The sequence below is a fragment of the Rhea americana genome, unplaced genomic scaffold (genome assembly GCF_003343005.1).
Source record: "Rhea americana isolate MKP2758 unplaced genomic scaffold, rheAme1 scaffold_16, whole genome shotgun sequence".
Taxonomy (NCBI): domain Eukaryota; kingdom Metazoa; phylum Chordata; class Aves; order Rheiformes; family Rheidae; genus Rhea; species Rhea americana.
The window spans coordinates 2,410,644-2,433,636 of NW_028185705.1; the positions used below are offsets into that span (position 1 = coordinate 2,410,644).

Sequence of the window (22,993 nt, forward strand, 5' to 3'; positions counted from 1 at the left end):
ATAAAATAGTCTGAAAGTATAGAAGATACCCTAACCAGTTCCTTGATTTATTAGTAATAGAATTATTAGATTGGGGGGAGCTTTGTTGAAGCAGCCATTTTAATATTCAGAATCCAAAGTCATGTAAAGAACAAAAGAATAGTTTTTTCTTGGCTCTGCATTGTTTTGGAGTTACTCACCAAAGTAGCACACAGCAACTGGGAMAGAGGTAAGAAGTGGGTGGTTTCATGATTAGGAGTAGAGCATAGGAACATATATGCTCCATGCTGAAGAAAATAAAACCACCTGAACTTCAGATTAATTCAGAACATCTTACTACTTTTTGCTAGCACAGCTCTGAGGACTCTTCTGTAGTCTGAGATGTGATATGAATTAAAAATGAGCTGAATAAACTTATCTAAGCACACTGCAAAAAGTCCACTGAACCTCCAAACTGCCTCTGCATCTTCTAAAAACACTGTTTGCCCAACASCTGCAATAGTGTAGCCTATGCCTGCAACTTCTTAAATGTTACTGGAATGCAGATATTAATGCTACCACACATTCCTGTTGATGTTGTTGGAGACCTGCCTGATAAACAAATTGATCATCAGAGTGGTGTGGTCACGACATTTTCTTTGCTACAAGCAAAAATTTCAAACAGTAAATAAGAATCCGTCAATACTGATTGGCACAGTCTTGGGCATCCCAGTGTGTTTCATTAAAAAAGCACATAGTCTCTAACATTCGTAAAGAACAAGAGAAGACACTAAGATACCTTTCACAACCAGGTTCCCTGAGTTTCTGGCAACTCCAAATTGATTTGTTGCTGTACAAGTGTACACTCCTGCGTCTGATTTGGTAATGTTGTAGAGCTTAAGACTGCCATCTTCTAGAAAGGAGACCCTGCAGGGGAGGCCGGGGGGGGGAGAGAGGAGGGGGGAAGAAAGCAAAAAATTACTTGTTAGAAGAATTGCAATAAAAAATGCAGTGCTCCTTTTAGTATTTAAATGCTCTCATTATGCTTCTCTGCTACAGCAAGCTAAACATATACCAACTTTTTTTCACCTCTGCTTATTGCTCTTTCTATCCTGGGAATATTATATTGACACAATGCAACTGACCAGTAACTGATGAAGCTCCTTTCTTCTGGGCAACTTGGAGTCTCTGAGAAGGAATTAAGACCCAACTTGCTATCTAATTGTGCTCATTTTACTGAGGGATGCACTTCTCCTTTCAGATCCCCTTGATCTTACGCTATCCTAATGTCTGAGGGCCAACTGCCTGTGCAATTTTGTCAGGATTATTAAAGGATATTAGCAGACTAGCTGAAATGCCATCTCACAAACCAAGGAACCAAAACAAATACACTGCTGTCTCACAGGGCCCCCAAACCACCCTGTTAGTGACTATGTTGTTTACACCAGTTCACAGAGTATTGGCTAGATTGCTTTTAACAGTAATTCCAGAACCACTCTTGGGTTTTATGGATGAAATTAATTTCTGAGCTTCTTTATAARCCTCTTCATGTCAATAAGGTACTTTAGGATATAAGAGTTTAGACTAAGGTCGTCTTTGATAAGCTTTCACTGTACTTTGTCTTACACATACAAGGGCACCACCTTAAGGTTTTGGTATTTTCTTCACAAATATATAGAGAAATTARATTGAAAACTGAATTAAAATGAACTTCAGCAGAGAAAAATAATACTATGCTGTTGTGCTGTGCTCATTTTGTATTAATTCTTCCACCTACTCATTCCAGCTAACAGGTGCTGAAGTTCTTGGCCATTTTTCCTGAGTTTAGAAGGATAATGAGCTCAAAGATATTAAGTTCCTAGAAGCTTCATGGAAATGTGTTCAGGGTTTCTATTTATAGCCCCTACAGCCAGGAATGTTACATTATTGTATGAGCACAGTCCTTACTAGGCATCAGAGAATCCGCACAGGACAGAGCTGTCACAAATCACCTCACTGTGGAAAAGCTGCACTCAAATGAGACTCCTTCCTACATCTGACAAAATTCAACCAAAGTCACACATCTAGAGAAAACCAGGCTTCAGTCATTCCACTGCTAGCAGAAACACTGCAATTTTTAATATTTTTTACTTGACATTTAAATCAAATACAAAAATCCTTTCATATAAAGAAAATAATTCATGCATCACAGCTTGGGTATTTAATATTTATTACTAACTAGAAGATTGGATGATGTAATGAATTATTAAACAAAATGAACAATAACAAGAGCAGAAGTTGAAGCTGACAGTAACATCATAGCCATTAAACACACAAAAAACATCACATCACCTTGCCATGTTCCACTTTTGTATTTATACACTTGTAGTTACACACATAACACCCATTAGGTCTTGTTCTGCTTCCTGTTACAGGTACTCAAYCTCTCAACTGCTTGAGCAAAGAGCTGGACTCTGATTTCTGGCCCCTCTTTGAAATACAAATAACAGTCCATCTCGTAGCCCTGCCGTGGTGTCTGCAGAGAGCACAAACCAGCTCTGCCTCCACTAGAGGCAGATGCATGATTTGGAGTTAATTATCACAGGCTGTGTCCAGCTAACTGTCAGATGAAGAGGACTGCTCCCACCTGTGCATAGTGTGCCGGCTGATCAGATGTTAGAGCAAAGCTAGTCTGGAGGCTCTCTGTAAGGGTTTAATTTTTTTTTCCCTGTTTGTTCCCACTGCTGAATCAGCAGGATGCTCTAATGTGCCTCAGAGCTGATTAAATTCACCTTCAAATCTACATTTTTCACCAGCTGTGACTCATGCTGCTTCTTCCCCTCATTTCTCTCCTTCAACCATACCAGGTTTGCAAGGAGAGGACCAGCCCCCTTCACAGTGTAAATTAGTGCTGCTTCAGTGAAGGCAAAAGAAAATGGGTTTTAAAAACAGGAGTCCTGCTGCTATGTCATGAAGATGTTTAAAAGGACGTATCARTAAGTGATCCTCTACGCAGCTACTTCAGGCAGCTGAAGCTCGAGTCTGAAGTGAACAACTTAAATCTGAAGGGAGGTGTGTGCGTGCGCGCGCGCACACCTAATTCGTAGGTAAGCGGAGAAGTACCCAGTGGACGTGCGGTCCTGAGTCCTGCCCTGACACAGCAGCCTGAGTTAGAGCTGTGCTGCCAGGTGGCTGTCGGCGACGGGTCCTCCCAGCTTTCAGCACCAGCCCGTGAGATCCCGCTCCCAGGGCAGCACGTTATTTCCCTCTCCATTTCACACGCACCCCTGACCAGAACACGTGCCAGCCGTGCTTCCCTCGCCTGTCCTGCGCGTTGCCCCCTAACGCACGGGCTCGGGCTCCACGCCACCGGCATCGTCCTGTAACGGGACACAACAGAAGGAAAAGCCACGCGCAACCAGCGCTGTCAATTGTGCAAATCTGTTCAGAGCGTTCTCCGAAGCTCAATTTTTATTCCCTGTTCGTTAGAGTACTTTTCATACTTTGTGCATTCGATTGTCTCAGCTCAGTCTTTTCACTTACACCGCTCCAATTTCACATCTYTCAGTCATCAAATTTTACCCCATTGAAACATCTGGCCCTGAATAGAGAGAGATTTAAGAATGAGAAATGCGTGAGTTGTAGATCCTCCCACCGTGCTGCGCAGTGCAAAGGCAAAGGCTGCTTTCACCAACTTTTTAATAATACRGAGCTGCTGTGTAGCCGCCGGCAGGAGGACATCCTTGCGCGGCAGCGCACGCTCGGCCCGTGCAGCGTGCCAAACTCCCTGCTGATGGCAACTTTTGTCACTGGAGTGTGTAACTGAAAACGGAAGGGATTTAGACTTCCAAGGAAAAGCTTTGTTATCTTGATAATGGTCATCACATACTGCAGCAGTTATTTGCATGCAATTTACAGTATGATGAGTAAGTCTGAGTTTAATAATCCATCATATATCCACATTAAACTGGAGAAGAGCAAAATATGAAACGACAAGTTTCATATACGACAATATAATGCTGTAGCAACCAAATGACATTTTGAGATAAGGAAGGATGAGTAAGCAGGGAAGAACTGCACTTTTCAATTGACACCACTCCGCTGCACATCCGAACAAGAGGCTACAGATGCCTCTCCTTTTCAGCTTGGAGAGGTACGTAATGACAGTACTTTAAGGGTGGCTTTAAATATGAAGAAACATGTGCAAGTGTTTCACTCCTGCCTCTGCAGTTTTTCGGAATTTAAAATTGGTTTGAATCAGCTGCAAGAAAATGTTGCCATTAGAAACTGCTGGTGATTAAGAAGTTGATTCAATTGACTATTTAGCTACTGTGCGTTGGCTTTACTGGTCAGTATCAAAAGATATTCATGTACTGATCAGCCTGTCTTCATAAATGGGACACTTGAGCTCTAACAAGCCAATTTACTGAGTTTCTCTCCATCAAATATTAAGACCCTGTTATTTTTATTGCAGTTGCACCGAGAAGTTCTAGCAACAAACTGGAGTCTTGAAATGGGCATGGGGCAAAGCAAGATAATCCTGGTCCTCCAAAACTTCCAATCTAGGTAAATATACAGCAAAAACAGTCTGTAAAAAGACAGTATAGGGAAGTAGCTCTGAATGTACAGGCTCTGTGTTTGGCCCTCTCTCTGTATACAGGGACTGAAAAACCACAGCATCTTTTCCTCTCCCTGAGTTGCAGGTCAGCTGGCGGCCAGTACTATTCCGTCTTCTCTAGTTTATACCAGGTTGCAGTAGGTGCTAGAAACCATATTAGAGGAAGCAGCACTGAAGCAGTGAAAATGCTGTGAAAATGCTTGTAATGCTGAGCAGGGAATAGGAGCATGTGAGAGATCCAGCCATGCCATCTCCAGGCAAACGTACCCTGTGCCGAGCATTCGCCTGTTACACTTCACACTGAAGTATGATGGAAACTGATGTCTGAAGGCACCACGACRCTTAGTCATGGGCTTGCACAATACAGGAACAGGAGCGGTGGGTTTCACACTCAAAAAACTGAGAAGCGTGGCACTCTCTGTTCTTATCTCAACTTATTTTAATGAAGAAACGCTTCAGCCAATTAAATGTAAAATTTTTCCCTGAGATATGAAGGCAAGTTATGTTACTAAAATGTTTAGTGTCTTATTTTGCCAACTAAGTCATGGAAAAATCCTTCTAATTGTGAAGTTAAGCCAGCTCTTTTGCTGAAGTTTTGTGATACTTAGTTGAGACTTTTTTTCTATATTCTTTACTAGGAATTGAGACTTGAGTAATTCATGACATCCTGGTTTATGCACTAAGCGGGCTTTGTACCCWCTCAAATGCTGATTAGGTAATCTTTGGCCTGAAGAAACATTGTTATGAAATAATATTTCAACGATTAGGCAAACTAAGAATGACACGGCTCTTCCAACTGATCAAAACATGGCTTAAAGAGGAGCAACCATGATGTGAGTTAATAACGTTTCAGAGCTGTTTGAAACAGAGGTCACGTTACCTAAAGAACATTAGGAAGCTAGCAGTATGTAAGAGACTCTGGCAGAATTTATGTAGAAACACAATGGACTCTTGAGTAATTAGTCACCAGGAAAGCGAATTAAAGCAATGAATGTGAGCAATTTCCAGATGTACCGAGATCTGCTTCAGGAGAGGGAAGAGAGTGCAGAGCAGAGCAGAAAATCAGGATGACGCATTTCAAATGCAAGATGATGTGAAGTACCAGCCCGGCTGGAATGAACAGTAAAGTTCCCATGATCTTCAGTGCAGCCAAGGTTTTATATTGTGGGTAGATTCAGATGGACTGCATGTCACACTCTTCCATTTGTCTTTCAAATAAAGGCAGGCAATGGGAATATTTTCTTTACTGGACTTTAGATCAAACTCCTTAGAAAATGATTAAAAAGAAGCTGTGAAACACAAGTCTTACCTGCTCAAAGGCTTGCCAAAAAATGTTACTTTTCATAATATTTTAGACTCTGAAGACTACAGATAATAATTCTTARCATTTGCATCAAAAGACAAGGTAATTCCAGGCACTTCAAGAAAAAAAGGAAAATTTAACGTGTTCAATACAGTAATAGTATTTCCTCTGCCAGGAAATCTGGACTTTTGTCAGTAAATAAACTAACATCTGTCAAAGGGCAAAAGGCATAAAGATTTGATGCCAACCTGTTAAATACATCCTTGCTAAAGAAGCAGCAGCAAGAATGGAATAAGCTACTTGGGAGAAAGATGTTCATAAAGCCCTGTTTCAGCAAGGGACTGTTTAAGCATAAGCCTAACTATGAACTGACACCTCTGACTTACAAGATGCCTAAATACTTACCCAACTRATGTTTGATACCTATGCTGCTGCCTAGATTATGCTGGGTGCTACCTCTGGGAGAATAGCCCAATTAAACAAAGATGCTTTAAGAAAAAGAAGAAATGAGGACCCAGTTATATAAACCTGTAAGAMGTTCCTCCACAAATGGGCTAACTGGAAATGCCTAGAAATACCATTCCATATGTTAGAAGCATGGGAACTTTTCTTCTTCAAAGAAATGATATGGTAGATGAAATTCACTTCACAAAAACCGTAATATAAGACAGCTCTACTGAAGACCAGTTCAGTGATGCATCTAGCCAACCTTCTGTCTTTGACAGTAGCCAGCAATGGGCACCACTAGATAAGGGCAGTGGCAGGGCAAGGAAGCAGTGGCAGTTCCCAGCATCCTTTCCCAGCATCAAGTGATCTGTGACTCAATGTTTTTGATCCAATGACAGTGTTTTCTTAAATAGGACTAATTCTGCCTTCAAGAAAGAGTCCAAAGCTCTCTGAACCTCTGTAAACATTTTGTCCAACAGTTTGTGAGAAGTCTTGCCCCAGTTTGTTTAAGCACAGTGTGACCTATCTTCTTTTGTTTTTAATCAACTATTTTTATTTGATTGATTTGCATYCTTGTACAGCAAAGGGCAGCAAACAGTGGTTCCCTCCTCAACTCTGAGCACCTTAGAGTCTACTAGGTGTTATCCTATCTGTTTGGACAGTTCAGTRAGAAACTGTTCCCTTTCTGAGTGACTCCATTAACATACAAGATAAGCATTATATAAGGAAAGGCAAACCATACACCCACCCAAAATCTACTCAAGTCAAAGCTGTAAAGTGCTCAGACAGAATAGTTTGCAATGTTTGTGCAGGAAACATGAGACTGGGAAGAAGTGAGAGCTCATTAAAATTGTCACACATACCTTTTAAGTAAAGAATTTGAGAAATCAGGCAGGGATGATAGGTACAGCTTTTAATTAACCAGGCCAAACAAATCATCTCTGAAAGTGTTGTCTCATGTGAACAAAAGATTGTTGATGGCTATTTGCTTTGATCTTAAAAGCATGAAAGAATAATATGTATTTAACAAGGAGGACAGAAAAATCTGAGAAAAGGAGGAGGTGTCAACGCCTTAGATTTTAAAGTTCAGCCAAGGTAATTTTGTGCACTGCTGTACTGTTCAGCCAGCCTGTTTTAGAGAGAGGAACAATTTTAATTCATGTATGTGAACTGCATTAATTCAATACAGCAGGTATCTCTGAAATTCCCATCCAAAACAACTGAGTTAGACTGGTGTAAAACTGGAGGTGAATCAAACCTATTTTGTATTCCTTTCATCATTCCTCTGGCTTGGTCRGCACTTTCTGTTGTTGGATCCAGTGTGCAGGTTTCAGCACTGCCAATAGGACAGTTATCTTTTCAAAGGCATAAAATAATGCCTTTCAAAATAGTGAGCCTAATATTTAGTGTGAAGATTCACCCTTCTCCTCTCTGCCTCTAACATCAAGTGTCTGACACCTCATAATGTTACTGAGGTTATCATCACCGTACTGTACAGATAAAAAGGAAGTATTCTGGATCTGAAATCAGAGGCAAAGGAATTTTTATTAGCTGAGCTCATATAAGATATCCTCATCGAYACCATGTCTTCTCAGTCTCAGTTTACTGCTCAAGAACAAAAACACTTGCTTTCATAGGTTATGAAAAGATACATTGTTTACACATTTCTTCAGGTGCGCCAGCAGACACTAAGACATTAAATCCACTTTTCTAATTTTACAGAAAAGCTTTTAAAAATCAAAAATACGAGGCAAAGTAAGCAAGGCGCAGAAAAGTGAGCACAACTGATGGTGACACCTCTAGTATTTTCTTTGAAAAGCTCCCACTGAGTCCCATCTAAGATCCAACTCTACTATATGTTTATGATCTTTGTAACTGYTTATTCTATTCTATTTTGTATGCTAATACAAAATGTCATTTAATAAACTATGTTTAATAGAAGATTTTGCTCTTGTGTGTGTTGATATAAATGAACTTTAAAAATGACTGATAATTAACTGGAAATAAAATAAATGCCATTATACTCTGTGTTAACTATTTGGATCAAAGTTATAGTATCTAGCTAGGGTTATTAAAATATTTTAGAAAAGAATACTATTAGCAATAGYAAAAAGTGGCAATAAGACATTGTTCCTTACTTGTTGAAAAGGAACATTATTTTTGCCATTTTTCTAGATAACTTAGGGAGTAGAATCTCTGCACAATTTGTGAACACCCACAGGTCTGGCCCTTCCCCACATAGACAACTTGGCCTAATGTCCTATTTACAAGATATACCCTATTTATGGCTCTTCTCTTCCCTATGTCTATCTTTGTTCTATTTCTAAACAATCGATGTCATGACATAAGGCATCTAGTGTAGTTCCTGACTTAGACAACTGCCACACAGTAAGACTGTAGCATACCGAGCCAAAAAGAAAGATTACTTGGTTTATAGGTCAACCCTGTGGACAGGACAAAATGAAACACAGAATTTATTTAGCCATTAGTCTCATCAGTCTGAATATTCATAGCTGAAGAAGTTATGATAYAGTAGTATACTGAAAAGGAAGGAATCAGAGTTTGCAAAATCCTATGGTAAGAATCCAAGTGGAAAATAAACATAATTGCCACACAAAAAGTTTGCCATTTTTTTATATTTGCAGGAAGTGCTGTTTCTTACAAGAACTTAACAACCCTGGTACCTCAGAGAAAAGTTCTTCCAGCAAAGGATGGTATACCCACACTACCATTATTCAATCTAATTGCAGCAGTAATCATTTTTTATGATGATTCAGACATTATTAGGAGTTGAGATGCAGCCATTTATACAACCATGTTCATTCCAGARGTAAAACTAAGCCCTTAATATGAGACTTTAGTAGCATTTGAACAGTACATAAGGCCCTGGCTTATTCTCTATGTACGAGTTTAATTAACTTACAGGAATATTCTTCCCTATCTGCTTGTCAGAACATATTTTGGAAGTAAAAGTATAGTACAACCTGCTGTTGCCTTTAAATTATTTTATACACAGACAACAAACAAGTTGTCTATATATAGACAGGGTGTTGCAGGGTGGTACTCGCTCAGTTTTTAGAAACCCTGGACAGCAGATTCATAAGCACGTGCACATGCATGCACAGGAATATTCCAGATATGTAATAAAGGAGATGCTCATGCAGTAGATAGGTTCTTAYGTTGGAGTCATTAATTTTTAACGGTCAAATCAGGAAAGGGTTTTTGGATGAATAGCTCATTTTTCCTAAAACAAGCAAATAAATTCTAAAACAGTGAAAAAGAGARACCCAAATTTCCATTTTCCTCCCCCAAGGAACTACTACTTTGCCATCAACCATGGCAAGCTTAGCTTGATCCCCTCTATTCTCCTCCTCAGTCTTACAGCATTCATCTTTGGTGATCTCCRCTTCCATACTGATGACTCCTACTACTGTATGCATATGCCCTTCCTCTCATGTCTTTAGCTCATCATCACCTCTAGCTTTCTGTGTTCATTGGTTTGGCTATATTTGTCGTAGGAAACTCARGAAAAATCTTCATTACGCTACAGATTTTGTGCTTAATTTGCATTATAGTAATAGGGACTGTATATYCTTTACTGAAGTCTTAGATCCACATCTTTGTTTAAAAGTACACAAAGCATAGACATACTATATCTTCTTGAGCATATGAATAACATTCTATCACTTGTATGGGTCAACGAAGGGGTGTTTTATTCTGCCTTTCACTGAAAWCCTTAAAACATTTGTGTTAGTTCTTATAAAAAAGGAAAAAAAAGTGTATTTCTCTAATAAAATTACTGTTCTCCAACATCTTCTCATAGATATTTAGTCACTAGCTTCTGCACGTGGCTAGAACAGCAGAGTTAGCAGCCTCCTACAAACCTTTCATGTTGATCAAGCATTAGCCACTTCCTCAGGCTCTTTTTCCTATGCTGTCTCATGTAACCCTTCACTCTCCAAGGCACCCCATAAACTCCTCTCTAGAAATCTCTTTGTTCATCATGCCTTCAGCTTAACTGTCTGTCATGATAATCAATAATGTCTTATTATTTCTTGTAATATCCTCCCCAACGTATCTCACTCTATCTCTTGCCTCTCCTTTTACTCTTTCTTTGAATGTTTTTTGGATCAGGCCCTATGATTTGGTGTTTATACAGTATAGCACAACATACTTCTCATCTATTACTAGTATTCCTGCATCCTATGGCAGTACACATAATACATATAATAAATACAATGGCAATGATGTGCACAACAGCACAACTTGGACTGGAGGGGAAGCACAGAGGGCTGCATTCTATCATTTTTTGTTATTGTTGCCTATTCCTAATTATGAACCCTGATTCAAAGCCTGTTGAAGTCAACAGAAAAGCTCCAGAGAGAGTAGCTGGCTTTGCATTAAATCTTAAGCATCAATCAGATTGTGTGTGGGAAGAAGGAATAGAACATGGACCTGAAAGGCAGACAGGGCACAACTCTGACACTTACTGGGCTTSAGTTTATTACAACACCATATGACATGGAAAAGTGACAAATTGCTTGGGACATCTTCAGCATGTAGTATAGCCCCTCAGAAAGGTTCACCTTAACAAGGTTCCCAGGAGTCGAGTAGGATCAATTTAAAATTCTATTACAAAGATGTCATACAGAAGGGGAATCGTAATAAATCCAGTATCAGGCAGGTTGTCATTCTACTTTAAACATGAGAACATATGGTTCATTTGCTTATTTGATGCTCATAATATCTGATGTGCTAAACGCTATTTCATTAAGTAGTCAGTAACACATGATAAAATTAGGTTTATTGGCTCGTTCCATTATGAAACTCTCTATGGAGAGAGTAAAGAAAGGAGAAGCCCTTTTCTTACGTCTTATATTGCACTATTATTTTCTGTCTACTGCCTGCCAGCATTTCATTGGGTCAAGTAGCAATGGGGGTCCCCTTCTGCCTTCTTATTACTTGCAGTGAATTGACTTCAAATGGAAAGATAACAGAGAAAGAAGAAAGGGGAAAAAGAAAGCAAAAGCAAGATTAGGAAAAATAAAATATTGTCTTTTTCTTCCCCTCATCTTTGCTCATTCTTCCTTTTCTTTGCATCTCCCTACTCATCTTTTACTCACTCATATAGCTTCCACTCCCCTGCCTTCCCTCTCATCTTAGAGAAGAAGACAGAAATAATGGGAAACATGGAAAACAAATTAAAAAAAAAAGGGGGGGGGCAACATTGAAGGTACTTCAGGTCAGTGAGAGATACTTCCTAGCATTCCTTTGCTTGTAAAGCTTTTCTTATGCCAATATCATCAATTTTGTTAGATCACCAAACATTTCTGCTCATGCTTACTCACTGTTAAGTGAGTACTGCTATATTTATGGTCCTGAGAGATTCAATAACACTACTGAGAAGTAAGCTTAGACAAATGTTTGCATATTTATGCATGCCTCTACTCAATGCTGAGAGCAGGAAAATACCACTGTGGTTTGCAATTAAATATATGTGAAAATATTCCTACCTCTACTATCTTTTGTAGTATCATCTTTTGCTGCTACCTTTCATAAAAAATAGAGACCACTGTACTCCAAGCAGAAGATACTTCTTTTAGACAGAATATCCTTGCGACTCTTAGCATTCCCTTGGGAAAGGTGTAATGATGGGTTTTGTCTTGTTAGTGTCAAATATGTAGTAGCAGTGYGGCCTGGAAGATAAAAAGCCAATGCAACTCTGCAAAGCAATCTCTGCAGTAGTTTTCGTATCTTAATGTGTAGCTTCAGACCAAGCACTGAAGGCAGGCACATAAATCCATGTCTTTGATTTCTGTCTATCTAGCTGTTAGCAAGGAATAGAACTGAAATGATTAATAAAATTTAGCAGATGTGGAATCAATTCCATTGGTTCCCTAAGTAAAATCAGAATTTCATCAAGAGATACACTTTATTTACATTCATGTTGGCTTACAGTGATGCTGTACAAGGTATCTGGTATTGCTCTGATTACCAGTGTGCACAATTCAAGTGTTCTAGTTCAGAACTAGAATAGAAAGTGAACCACTTTACAAGCACACAGGCTCTGATGAGATAGAAGAGTTAAGGCATATCATTAGTGCTATGCAAAGCTTCTTGTGATAGAAAAGCAAGAATGATAAAATGGAGGTACACTTAATCCAGGCTTCAAAAACTGGACTTCAAAAATAAGTATATTAATATCATATTCCTATTCACTTAACCACATTGCTATAGAAAGCTGGGAATAGAAGAAGGGTAAGTGTGAGAAAGTACACTGTACATAAAACTAGCTACCAGCACACAAGTGTCTGTACTACCTTTATCTGCAAACACTGACTGCTTAAAGCAGGCTGATTTCTGGTACTAAGAGAGATAACAGGGCTTTTCTTTGCCTCTGCTACAGATTTAGCGCAAATTCAATATAACCTTTTTCCTCCAAACACTGTGGGTAGGTTTCATTCACCCAACTTTGTAAATCTGAAAGTTAGGCATCTCATTTAAGATGGAGGTGCCTGCCAATAAAACATAAATAACCATCTTAGATTGCATATTGACTTCAGCTAAATGAAAGTGACATGGTATCAGTCCTCTTTTGTTAGTACATTAGTACAAAATTTGGAATTTTCAATCTATTTTGCTATGATTCCTCCCCTCAAGCATTATTTATTTATTTTAAACAAAATGGATATTTTGGCAGTCTTCAGCACAAGCTTAACACACACTGCTGACAATCTGATAATTGAAATGTTTCATTGCAGTCTGTAGGACTGCTCTGACTCATTTCTTCTCAAATTGGTTCAAGTCAAAATGCTATTTCATAGAACATATTTKGTATATTACTTTTAATCAGTGGACTGAGAGCTTTAAACATTTACCAACAGATGGCTTTTCTTTTATAATTTTCTAAATCTAACAGTAGTTGACATAAATACACACTTTTCCCCAAATAATAGAAATTTAAAGTGGAATAAAATTTCTGACTCCAAATAGCATAGCAAAGTAGATCGCAGCTACAGGAACTAAGAAAGCTGCACAAGAACAGTCCTGCTTAGGAGAAGGATAGGGTAGTTCAGATGCAGCATATGGCTGCAAGCAGACTGGACCCCCTTTAGTTAATAAAGCCTATAGTGTTATTGCATTTTGCATAGGAACAGGAGAATCCCTCAGGGTTTGATGCTCCAAAGCTGTAAGACCTCAATAATTACCAGATAATTCCTCCCTTCCCCTAAAGAAATCTAYAATTACATCTACTGAAGTTTATTTGCATAAGGTTGTTGAAAGACCACTTCTCGTCTGGGTGCTCAATTGTCCTCCTGTGTTTCTTTTGATGAATGGCAAGAACTTGTATGCAAAACATCAAAACCAAGTGTGGTATGGGAGAAATATCTAACCATATATAAGAGGGATGTTTACAGCAGAGAATCAGTTCTCATCCTTCACAGAGATGGAACTGAACTGTGTCCTACAAGACTAGCAGTCAACAAACACTGAACATATTTTATTGACTCATAGACATACTTTGCCCGCTAAGACAACATTTTGAATATTTGCTTATTACTGATTAATGCATAGAAAATGCTGTATATGACATAGCATTGTTTCGGCCTACCTTAGTCCTATGTTTTCCCTCAACTATCACTTGAATTCTGGGTGAGGCAAATCATGTATGTTTACATGCATTCACTAGTGTGGGTGAGGATCCTTGACCTATGATGAGGAAATAGCACAGCTCTCCAGTAAGCAAGTGGGATTCCAACTCTCATTTATTAAAACGTTTCAACAGAAAAGAATTTTTCAAAAACAGTTAAGTTGTCCATGAGGATCCTGAACCCACTGAAAGCAAGCTGACAAATATATACACTGATAACAGTGTTTAAACTTGCAAGTTTGCTTCAATATACAAATTGCTCCCTTCTGTTCTTTCTTTCTCCCTTTCCCTCAGYGGGCCTACATGACATGATGATATGAAGAAACTCTGTGCTTCTTATTGAGAATATGTAAGATATATTCATATAATTTGTATCTATGTCAAACACCATCGCAGCCTATGCGAGTTTTTCCTTTTCGTCTTTCATCTTTGCATTGACCTAAAATCCACACCACGTGCCAGGAAAAAAAATCTTGCATTTAGCATGGGCAAACAAAACAACTTTAAATTTTGACAGTTGCCCTCTGGACAAGTAGTACTGCTCCTGAAAGACCATTTCTCAAAACTTCAACTCAAAAGGACATTAATTGCCTAAAAGAAAACCTGAAGCTGAATTAGATGACCGGGGGACACTGAGGGCAGGAGATTATCTGAAGAGAACAGTTAAAAACAGAAGGATTTATGATTTGACAATTGTGGAATTTCTTTGATTCCTCTGGCTGATGAGCTTGAACTSCCTCTATAAAATGGCCAGCTACATAAAACAAAAATAAACCCAACTATTCCAAGGCAAAGCCTCGAGGGTGGATTTTAGCTATTTTAGGTAATTTTGAAATAGAATACTGAACTGTAGAAAGGATGTTAAGATAGRAAAGAGTAAGCAGACCTTATTCAGGTATGTTTAGGTTTGTTTGATCCTCTAATGTAAAGACCGATTTTGGAATTTCTTTTGAAGGACATGGAGCATGCTCCAACTGTCACATGTCATAAAGTGTATTCTGCAAATCAGAGCATCCAAGTAGTTGAAAATCCAGAGATGTGTTTGAACTACTGAGAAGGATGGAGACAAGAGGGGACAGAGAAAGCTGTCTCTGCCCTGAGAAGGGGATTAGGGACTGAGGACCTTCACCATTAGACTGTGGCAGTAGAGTCAAAGGAAGGCTCTTCAGTCTCAGGAAATTTAAAGTACTGATCAAATAGCAGAGGCCCAAATATTGCAACTTGGTAAACAAAAAAAGCTTGAAGAATTATTTCAAGATTTCTTCCTTCGTTTTTACAGTGCTTTTATTAACTACATAGTTCAGTTAGCTTTTCCTAGTTAGCACATTATTTACACACTTACAAACTGATGTATGTATAAGGTAGTATTACCCTGTGATATCAAGAGCTCAGAGATCAGTGAGAGCAGTTATATACAACCATCAGAAACACACACCATGAGTACGAAGGTGAAAAAGAATATCCTTTTTCCTTTAGGGTGAAATATTCCCCAAAGGTCTAGTTGCACTATTTCTGTACCAAAAGATTGAACTGGTCTAAGTCATTCTAAAGATTTTATGTGGTTTGACTTATATAGCAGTAAGTCTATCACAGTATTGCTGTCAGAGCTGAGGGACTGTTCCCCCCTCTTCCCTCACCCCCAGCATATATATCCCAGGAAGATAAAAAAAAGAGGGGGGGGGGCCATGCTAGGAGTCCATAGAAATTTTAAATGCTGCACAATAAAATAGGAACAAAACTAACAAAAGCTTTAGTTAGAATAGTTCACCTATATGTCACGTCAGGATTTAATCATATTACTCAGAGCAGCAGAGCAGTTTCTTTCTCTTTATGAGTAAAGATACATGTGATTTTAGTACTTTAATTAGGTGAGAATAAAAATTACAGCCATACAAATCCTTCTTTCATTTTCTGTTTTCCATCCTAAAGATGTCTGGAAAAAATATTGTACAGATTATTTATCTTCTTTAAAATTGTGGTATTATGTATTTTGTCATTTAATAACTGAAAAGCCCCATAAATACTACTTTGCACCAGTGGACACATTGGCATAGTGTTTTGTACATGGAGAGTTTAAACTACTTTCTTCTTTGTCTCAGTGTAAGTTTTTTTTTTTTTTAAAAAAATACCTTTTGCTAAGCAGCAGAAGGTCTTATGGGATAGTCAGAAATCAATACATGTTTATAATTATTAGTAAATTAATACCAAAGTACAAGTAAATGCCATATGCAATATGTAAATATTGTTTTGTTATAAGCAAATCTGATGGGAATAGCCTGATGCTGGAGCCTGACAATCCAGTCTTAGTCAAGTTGTGTTGCACATCTTAGACAGTGCTGATCTCCCTGCTGCCATACTCTCAAACATCATAAAAAGTTGAGATTACGCTTGGCAATAGCATGTAAAAAACAGAGTCAGTATGCATAGGAGTAGACTGCATTCAGTAGGAATGAACAGGCATTTTCACTGAACAGACTACACAATCAAAATGCAAGTAAGTGAAAGATTTGACTAAACACTAATTAGAAAAATACTTCTATTTAATAACTAAGCAGTTAAACAGAATAAAACTGGCATTATTGAAAAGGTGAAAAAGTCATTGGAAAGCTTTTTTTCAAAAAGATTCTACAGACACTGGCATATATCGCTGATCCAAGTTTTGCTGTGTTTCATTGTGAGTACTTATGTAAAAAAACAAACAAAAAACCCACCTCATTAGACTTGCACTTTCACATACACTTTTCAGATTAAAGCTGTGTGCAAAGCAGCAAATTAAAGGTTTAATTTACTTTTATCAGCATTGTATGTCGCTGCAATATGGAACAGAAAGATACTTCTGTGTCATAGTTCTGGATATTGTGTTGTTTCAATGAATTATAATCATTTTAAGTCTTACGCAATCTGAACCAACTTCCCTGAGCAACTGCTACCATATGCACTATCTTGCATTTGATCTCCAGAGCTTTATGGATGACTGATTCCAGTCTGTGAAAACAACAATGTGATAAAACAGCATTGTTATTTGCTGACTGAAAGAACGGCTGAGAAAGATTCTTAAATGCTGTTACCCATTTCATCCGTGTCTACATTTATATATACAGAAAGCACCTTGTGAATGAATATATATCGCATTACTACTCAAAACTCACTTCAGTGAGTAGCTTTTGATTTTAATGTCTTCCCATTTAATTAACATTAGCTTGTGATAATGTAGTTAAATAAGCAATTAGCCTTGACATCAGAAAAACTCTGTCAAGACCACGCAACTACATATTATATATTTGCGGTTATTTTGAAGATTAAGACATTTTAAAATTAATATTGTTAAATTTAATTACTATCCTGTGAGAATTAGCTTCTTGTTGCCATGTAAATTTAAAATGGAAGAGGGAAATGTTTAGTAAACCAACGTCCAGACGTTATCCTAAGTCATTACTTACGACAATTTTTCAAGGAATATACAGCGTTTTGCAGTTGCTTTTCCTTGCAAAGTTTCAGAAGGCTAGAACAAGTTACCAAGTCAAGTTACCCTCTATCTCACAGCATTAGGGTTAACTCATCCTTTTTCTCCTACTTTGGTCTCACCATACCAACACCTTTGTAACAGGCCATTAAAACAAAACAAAAAACAACCAACTACCTGAAAGACCTTACGTAAGCAGGCACCTTTCCAAGAAGGACATTGAACGGTTTAGTCTGTTCTCTCTATTCGTTTGTGTAGCACTGAGCACATGTGCTCTTGCCCACGGTGTGCAGAAAAACACAGCAGTGCTACTTTAGAAATATATCAGAAGGTGGCACAAAGTTTCTTCCAACTCCCTTTCATGCCATTGAGTAAAAAAGTTCGATGGTGGTTTGAAGGAAGTGAGTATGGGGAAAAAAAAAGAAGAAAAAGAAACCACACTCACAGTTAGGGAATGTAAAGCTAACCTAGTCTACTGGCAAAATCTTGTCTAAACATTAAAGACAGACTATGGAAGGCTTATAGCCTATGGGTTATTACACAACCTGTACAGATGCTGAGCAATTATGCTGCAGCCTGAGGGTATATTCCACTTTCCTAAAGCCTCCATTGATGTCTCCTACATGAAGCTGATTCACTTAGGCTTTGAATGTGGTAAACAGTCATTTCTGGTAACACTGCAGTGAATTAACTGCTGATGAACGCAAACATACGTATCTACAATTACCCATGTGTACTTAATTTAGCTTTGGTCTCAATCAGCTTTATATTCGCAGAATTGTATGGCCACTGCTAAAGACGAATAGGCCTCTGGCATCAAAGTTTGCCATCAATGAGCTGTCAAAAGCAATATGAAGTCAGCTGTGTTTCAGTGATGTTTAAATAATGTTAAAGCTGAGAACACCCAACAATCAAGAAACTGGTTTATTACAGTACCTTTTGTTCTGGTGCAAAACCTCTGAGCCCTTTTTCCACTTAATAACTGCTCTGGGAGAAGCGCTTGGTTTACATCCAATTGTAACTTCACCTCCGACTTGAACAACAGACACTTTTTTCACGGGATTTTGGGAAAAATCAGGGGCTGCAGCTAAAAAAAGAAAAAAGAAAAGAAAGAATAAAGAGCAGAATACATGCAGTTGACAGGTTAAATGAACTTGCTATTTTTTTCTGAACAACATGGTAGGAGAACCCAAAATTGTTTTGCATTTTTAGTTTCTGCAGAAGTAGGTAAGTTAAACAAAAATGTATTTAAGTATCAAAGAAGGGAATATATCGTGTCCTATTTATCTTACCATTTCTAAACTGTATACTTGGAAAAATACTAAAGTGATGCAGCATTCTGTAGATCTGACAGTCTTTGTTTAGGATAATCTGAAGATTGGAAGATAGGGTTCATCTTAGACAAAGAACAAGATTCACGAATACAATTATGTTAGCAGAATAAAGATCTTTCTCCTCACTCTAGCCAGAGATGTTTCCTTGCAGAGAGTTCAAGCATATTCAGTTTTAAGTACAATTTTGCTGTGACTTTCTGCTCACGAACTGACTCAGATTTCTGAACATGTATTTGTTGTGCATAAGGATTTGTCCATTACTTTATGGGGAAACTCACTCTCTGAGAAAGGGAAAACAGAAATACAACATTTAGGTGTTGTTAAAGTCTGCATTTTGATGGTTTCACTGGTGTGACTGTTGAACAGCCTTTACATTTGGATGTTTATGCAAAGATACATTTCATACATGAACAAGTTCCACTTTACATGCATCTCTAGTAACTGTCGATATTTACTGTGTTTACACATGTATTTGTCATGTTCTACTTAATACCAGTTCTTCATGCTCTCTGAAATGCCTTTTTAAAATTGCAGAATAACTAATAGTAACTCATAATAGTGAGAAACAATATTAAATAAATTTGCATATATCTTGTAAGTTATACATATGCAAACAGAATTTTCCCCCCAACACTCTTCCCAAATAACCATGAAATCAAGAACATCATACATGAAGAGTAACTAGTAAAGAAGTATGCACAAAATTGAACTGCCAGGTAGAATTTAATCCACTCACTTCTTAATTTAAAACTTCTGAAAGGGTATCCTATTCTATTATCTACTCATTTTAATGTTTACTTACCTATCACCCGTAACTCAGCATTGGCATAAATAGTATCATATTTGTTTTCTGCAACACACTGATAGAGGCCAGAGTCTGCCATATTCAGCATAGTTATGATAAGAGTTCCATTTTCTATTTGAATTCTCTCCTGATAAATGGAAGAAAAAGGTAAAAGACATTGACAGAAGCAGTCAGCGAACAATTCCAAGGTTTTCTGGTACTGTATTAATGTACCTGATCATGATTCAGAAGCAGAGATGTTATTCTTTTAAGCAACATGGACAAATATACCAGAATAGAGATTATACAATCTCTTATCTTATAGGACCACTGAGTTCTTCAAAGCATTTGAAGAGCACTAGACACACATTGAAGAGTCACTGGTTTGAGAGGTTTCTCCACCTGCTCCAGCTGTAGCATGTGTTTAACTGCTTGGCAGACTGTAGGTTTATGGTTACGCTTTACCACAAAGCAGACATTGTAGGACAGGTATGGCTGCACCACCCAGGGAGTCTTAAACATCTTCCATACAACTCCRAAGAACTGAATGTGTGCAGCCCTTTCTGATGATACGAGCAAGTATGGTCTACCCTTCTTATCTGATTATATGAATCTAGAGGACAGAAAAACTGCACAGGAAAGCTCAAATATAAAGAAAGCTTCATTAGATCTGCATTATACTGAAAAAGTTTTACTCAAAGTAAACACTTAAGTTCCTTTCGGAAATCCACACATGAGCTATTCAGATCAGATTGAGAATAAGCTCTTCATGGGCTGAATTCGTATTCATACCAAGTTGCTTTAAGCTTTATTGCAATTCTGTAAAACAGGTAAATGTGGGCCAGTGCTTGGTTTGTACATTCAAAGTAATTTGCCTTATTTCAGCAAATAGTAAAGCCTGTTTTGTGCTACAAGYGTAACTTGGACTCAAATATTTCAAGATTTAACTATTACCAGCCTTTACAGATGTTAACAACTCTATCACAAAGTAAAAAATGAAGAGGAAGAGAGAATATATTCTCCAAAATGGATCAGTACACAAGAAAACCGTAATAAGGAATATAATTTCATCACCATAATGCAAATTGAAAMTACAAGTATTACTATGCTTTAGTCTGACTATTGCCTCTGAAGAATTTAATGGGATGATACATTGTTAAAGTATACAATACAGTCCTTTGCTGAACAACTATAAGCATCTAGAATGTATTTTGTTAACTGCTGAATTATGTGATCTAATTTGCTAATTGTCAGAGACAAGCCTCTTGCTCTATTATTAGATACAGGCTGTTCAATGGACATCTTTTGTGYGTACATCCAGAAGGAAGAGTGCCACCTATTGAGCCAAACTATTTCTTTCTTCCCCACTGATTTCTCCTTGGAGGTCTCCCAACCAGGAACTGACCCAGTCCAACCTTGTTTAGCTTGGAAATTTGATGAGAGCACGGCCTGCGGTTGTATGGCTGGTGTATTGCAAGTTAATTAACAACAYTACATTACTTATCCACTGTTAATTTTTGAGGCTCTTGCTAGGTATCTTCTGCATACTTAGTTTTACCTTCAGGCTGTTTGCTATCCTCTCAATGCATTCTATTTTTACAAACATCTTTTGAATATAAAGATGCCTTGTGAAGTAACTAGCATTTCATATACATGTTGAATCATTATCATCATTCTCAGCTAGCTCTTTTGAACTATGCAGACAAAGAATAAAGCACAACGTGTACACAAGCAAAAATAACACAGAGATGACCAACCAGGTAGCCACAGGGAAAGGTTTGTCAAAAGTAGACAATATGCTCAAAATCAGCTCTAAGGTAGAAAGCATATGGAATATATTTCTTGTATGATACTTCCAACAAGAGGGATGACAGAGAATATGTTATAGCTCCTTTGTACTTTCACCTCCAAACTATCCATTTTGTCCATTGAGCAATAACATTTAGTATTTTCTTGCCTGAAGTATTCCATTTACAATATACTGTAAGTACTGTGAAAGTGTACACTCTGTAGAGTTTTTATCCTTTTTTATTGAAACAATACAATTGAAGAGTGACAAACTCTTCAAAGAAAGAGAGGAGTGAAGGAAGGAAACAAAAATCTTGCTTAGGAGGAAGCAACAGTGAGTAAAATTACCATGTTCTAAGAAACTCCAATTCAAATAAATTCTGGCTAGCCTTTTCAGATGCTAATTGGGCTCTCTCTAGGACTAATCCAGTAGAAAATCATATAGAAGATAGATTTCCCTCCAAATTGTTCAAATAAGTACTAGTAAGTCAAATAAGTGCTGGTGCTGTGACTTAGCACATGCTAATTTACACCATGTTTTGGAAATGCTTCTGTATTTGTTTCTGCTGGACAGAAGTTAATCATGGTATTCATTTTTCCCTACTAAATAAAAACCACATTACAGATGGGCCTTGCCATTTTATGCCTGAAGGATGCTTAACAGATTAGGGAAAATTGGCCTCAGTAGAACACAGAAAGCAAAGAACCTCTTGCCACAGATTGTTTTCCGTGAGGTAGCCAGCAAGTGAAGACTGGACAATCCAAAGCTTGATCACCACAGAAGAAATTATACTGCTTTAAAAAAAAAAAAGCCAAAGCCAAGTGTATGTTAACAGGCTCACCAGTTTGCAATACTGGCTGATACACTCTCCCCACAGACAAGCAGTTGTCATCCTACAGGTTTCCTGAGTTAGAGACTGCATCTGCAAACATGCATTTAGTAATTCTAGTAAGGCCTTTCTTTCACTAATTGCACTTATTACTTTTGAACCTGTGCATACTTATTACTGTATCTTGTAGCAATTAGATGGTCTGTAAGGTATTTTGTGCAAAGATGGTGTGGGTATGTATATATACAAAAAATTGTTGATACTRTACATGTTTTCAACTGAGGCTTAGTGTTGCCAAAAGTTTATACTACTATATTTATTTTTCATTAAAGTTAAAAAAAAAACTCCTGAGAAAAGTGATAGAATGTAAAATAAACACCATGACCAAACTGTGAAAAGAAAGAGGCATGTAAGAAAGCAAACAGGAAGATAAGAACCTTACCTCTGACATGAGAGGCTGGCCATTTTTTAACCAGCTGTAGGAAGGACTTGGTTTTCCTTTGGCCTTACATTCCCAGAATAAATTGTCATAGATAGACAGAAAGGCATTTTGGATTTTTTTATCCCATTCAGGGAGTGCTGAAAAGAACATGCAAGCCATTTTAAGTAGGAAAATGGTGGTTTCACTGGAGGTATGCTACAATTAATGAACTGAATAATGCTAATTAATATTTGACCAATGCATTCATAACGTATTGCAAGTGTATTCTAAACAGCTATTTTCTATCATTAAACTTCAGGACCAACTTGRGAAAATGTTAGAAAGTGGCTAGTGATCAGGAAGTCCAGCTAAGATTATTCATTTCTACAGCCTAAGTTCACAGAAACAAGCAGTGAT

The 22,993-nt window shown here is 37.8% G+C and overlaps 1 protein-coding gene across 1 annotated transcript in view; it reads right to left on the minus strand.

The window, feature by feature from the left end:
* The window catches only part of CNTN6 (contactin 6), a 123,309-nt gene that overhangs the window by 23,575 nt on the left and 76,741 nt on the right, over positions 1-22,993 (minus strand). Inside the window, exons 8-11 of the mRNA XM_085300047.1 lie at positions 22,598-22,734; positions 19,556-19,685; positions 18,356-18,506; positions 758-885 (exon numbers count right to left, since the gene is read on the minus strand). Of these exons, the coding sequence (XP_085156173.1) occupies positions 758-885; positions 18,356-18,506; positions 19,556-19,685; positions 22,598-22,734 (546 nt within the window). The remainder of the gene's footprint in view (positions 1-757; positions 886-18,355; positions 18,507-19,555; positions 19,686-22,597; positions 22,735-22,993) is intronic.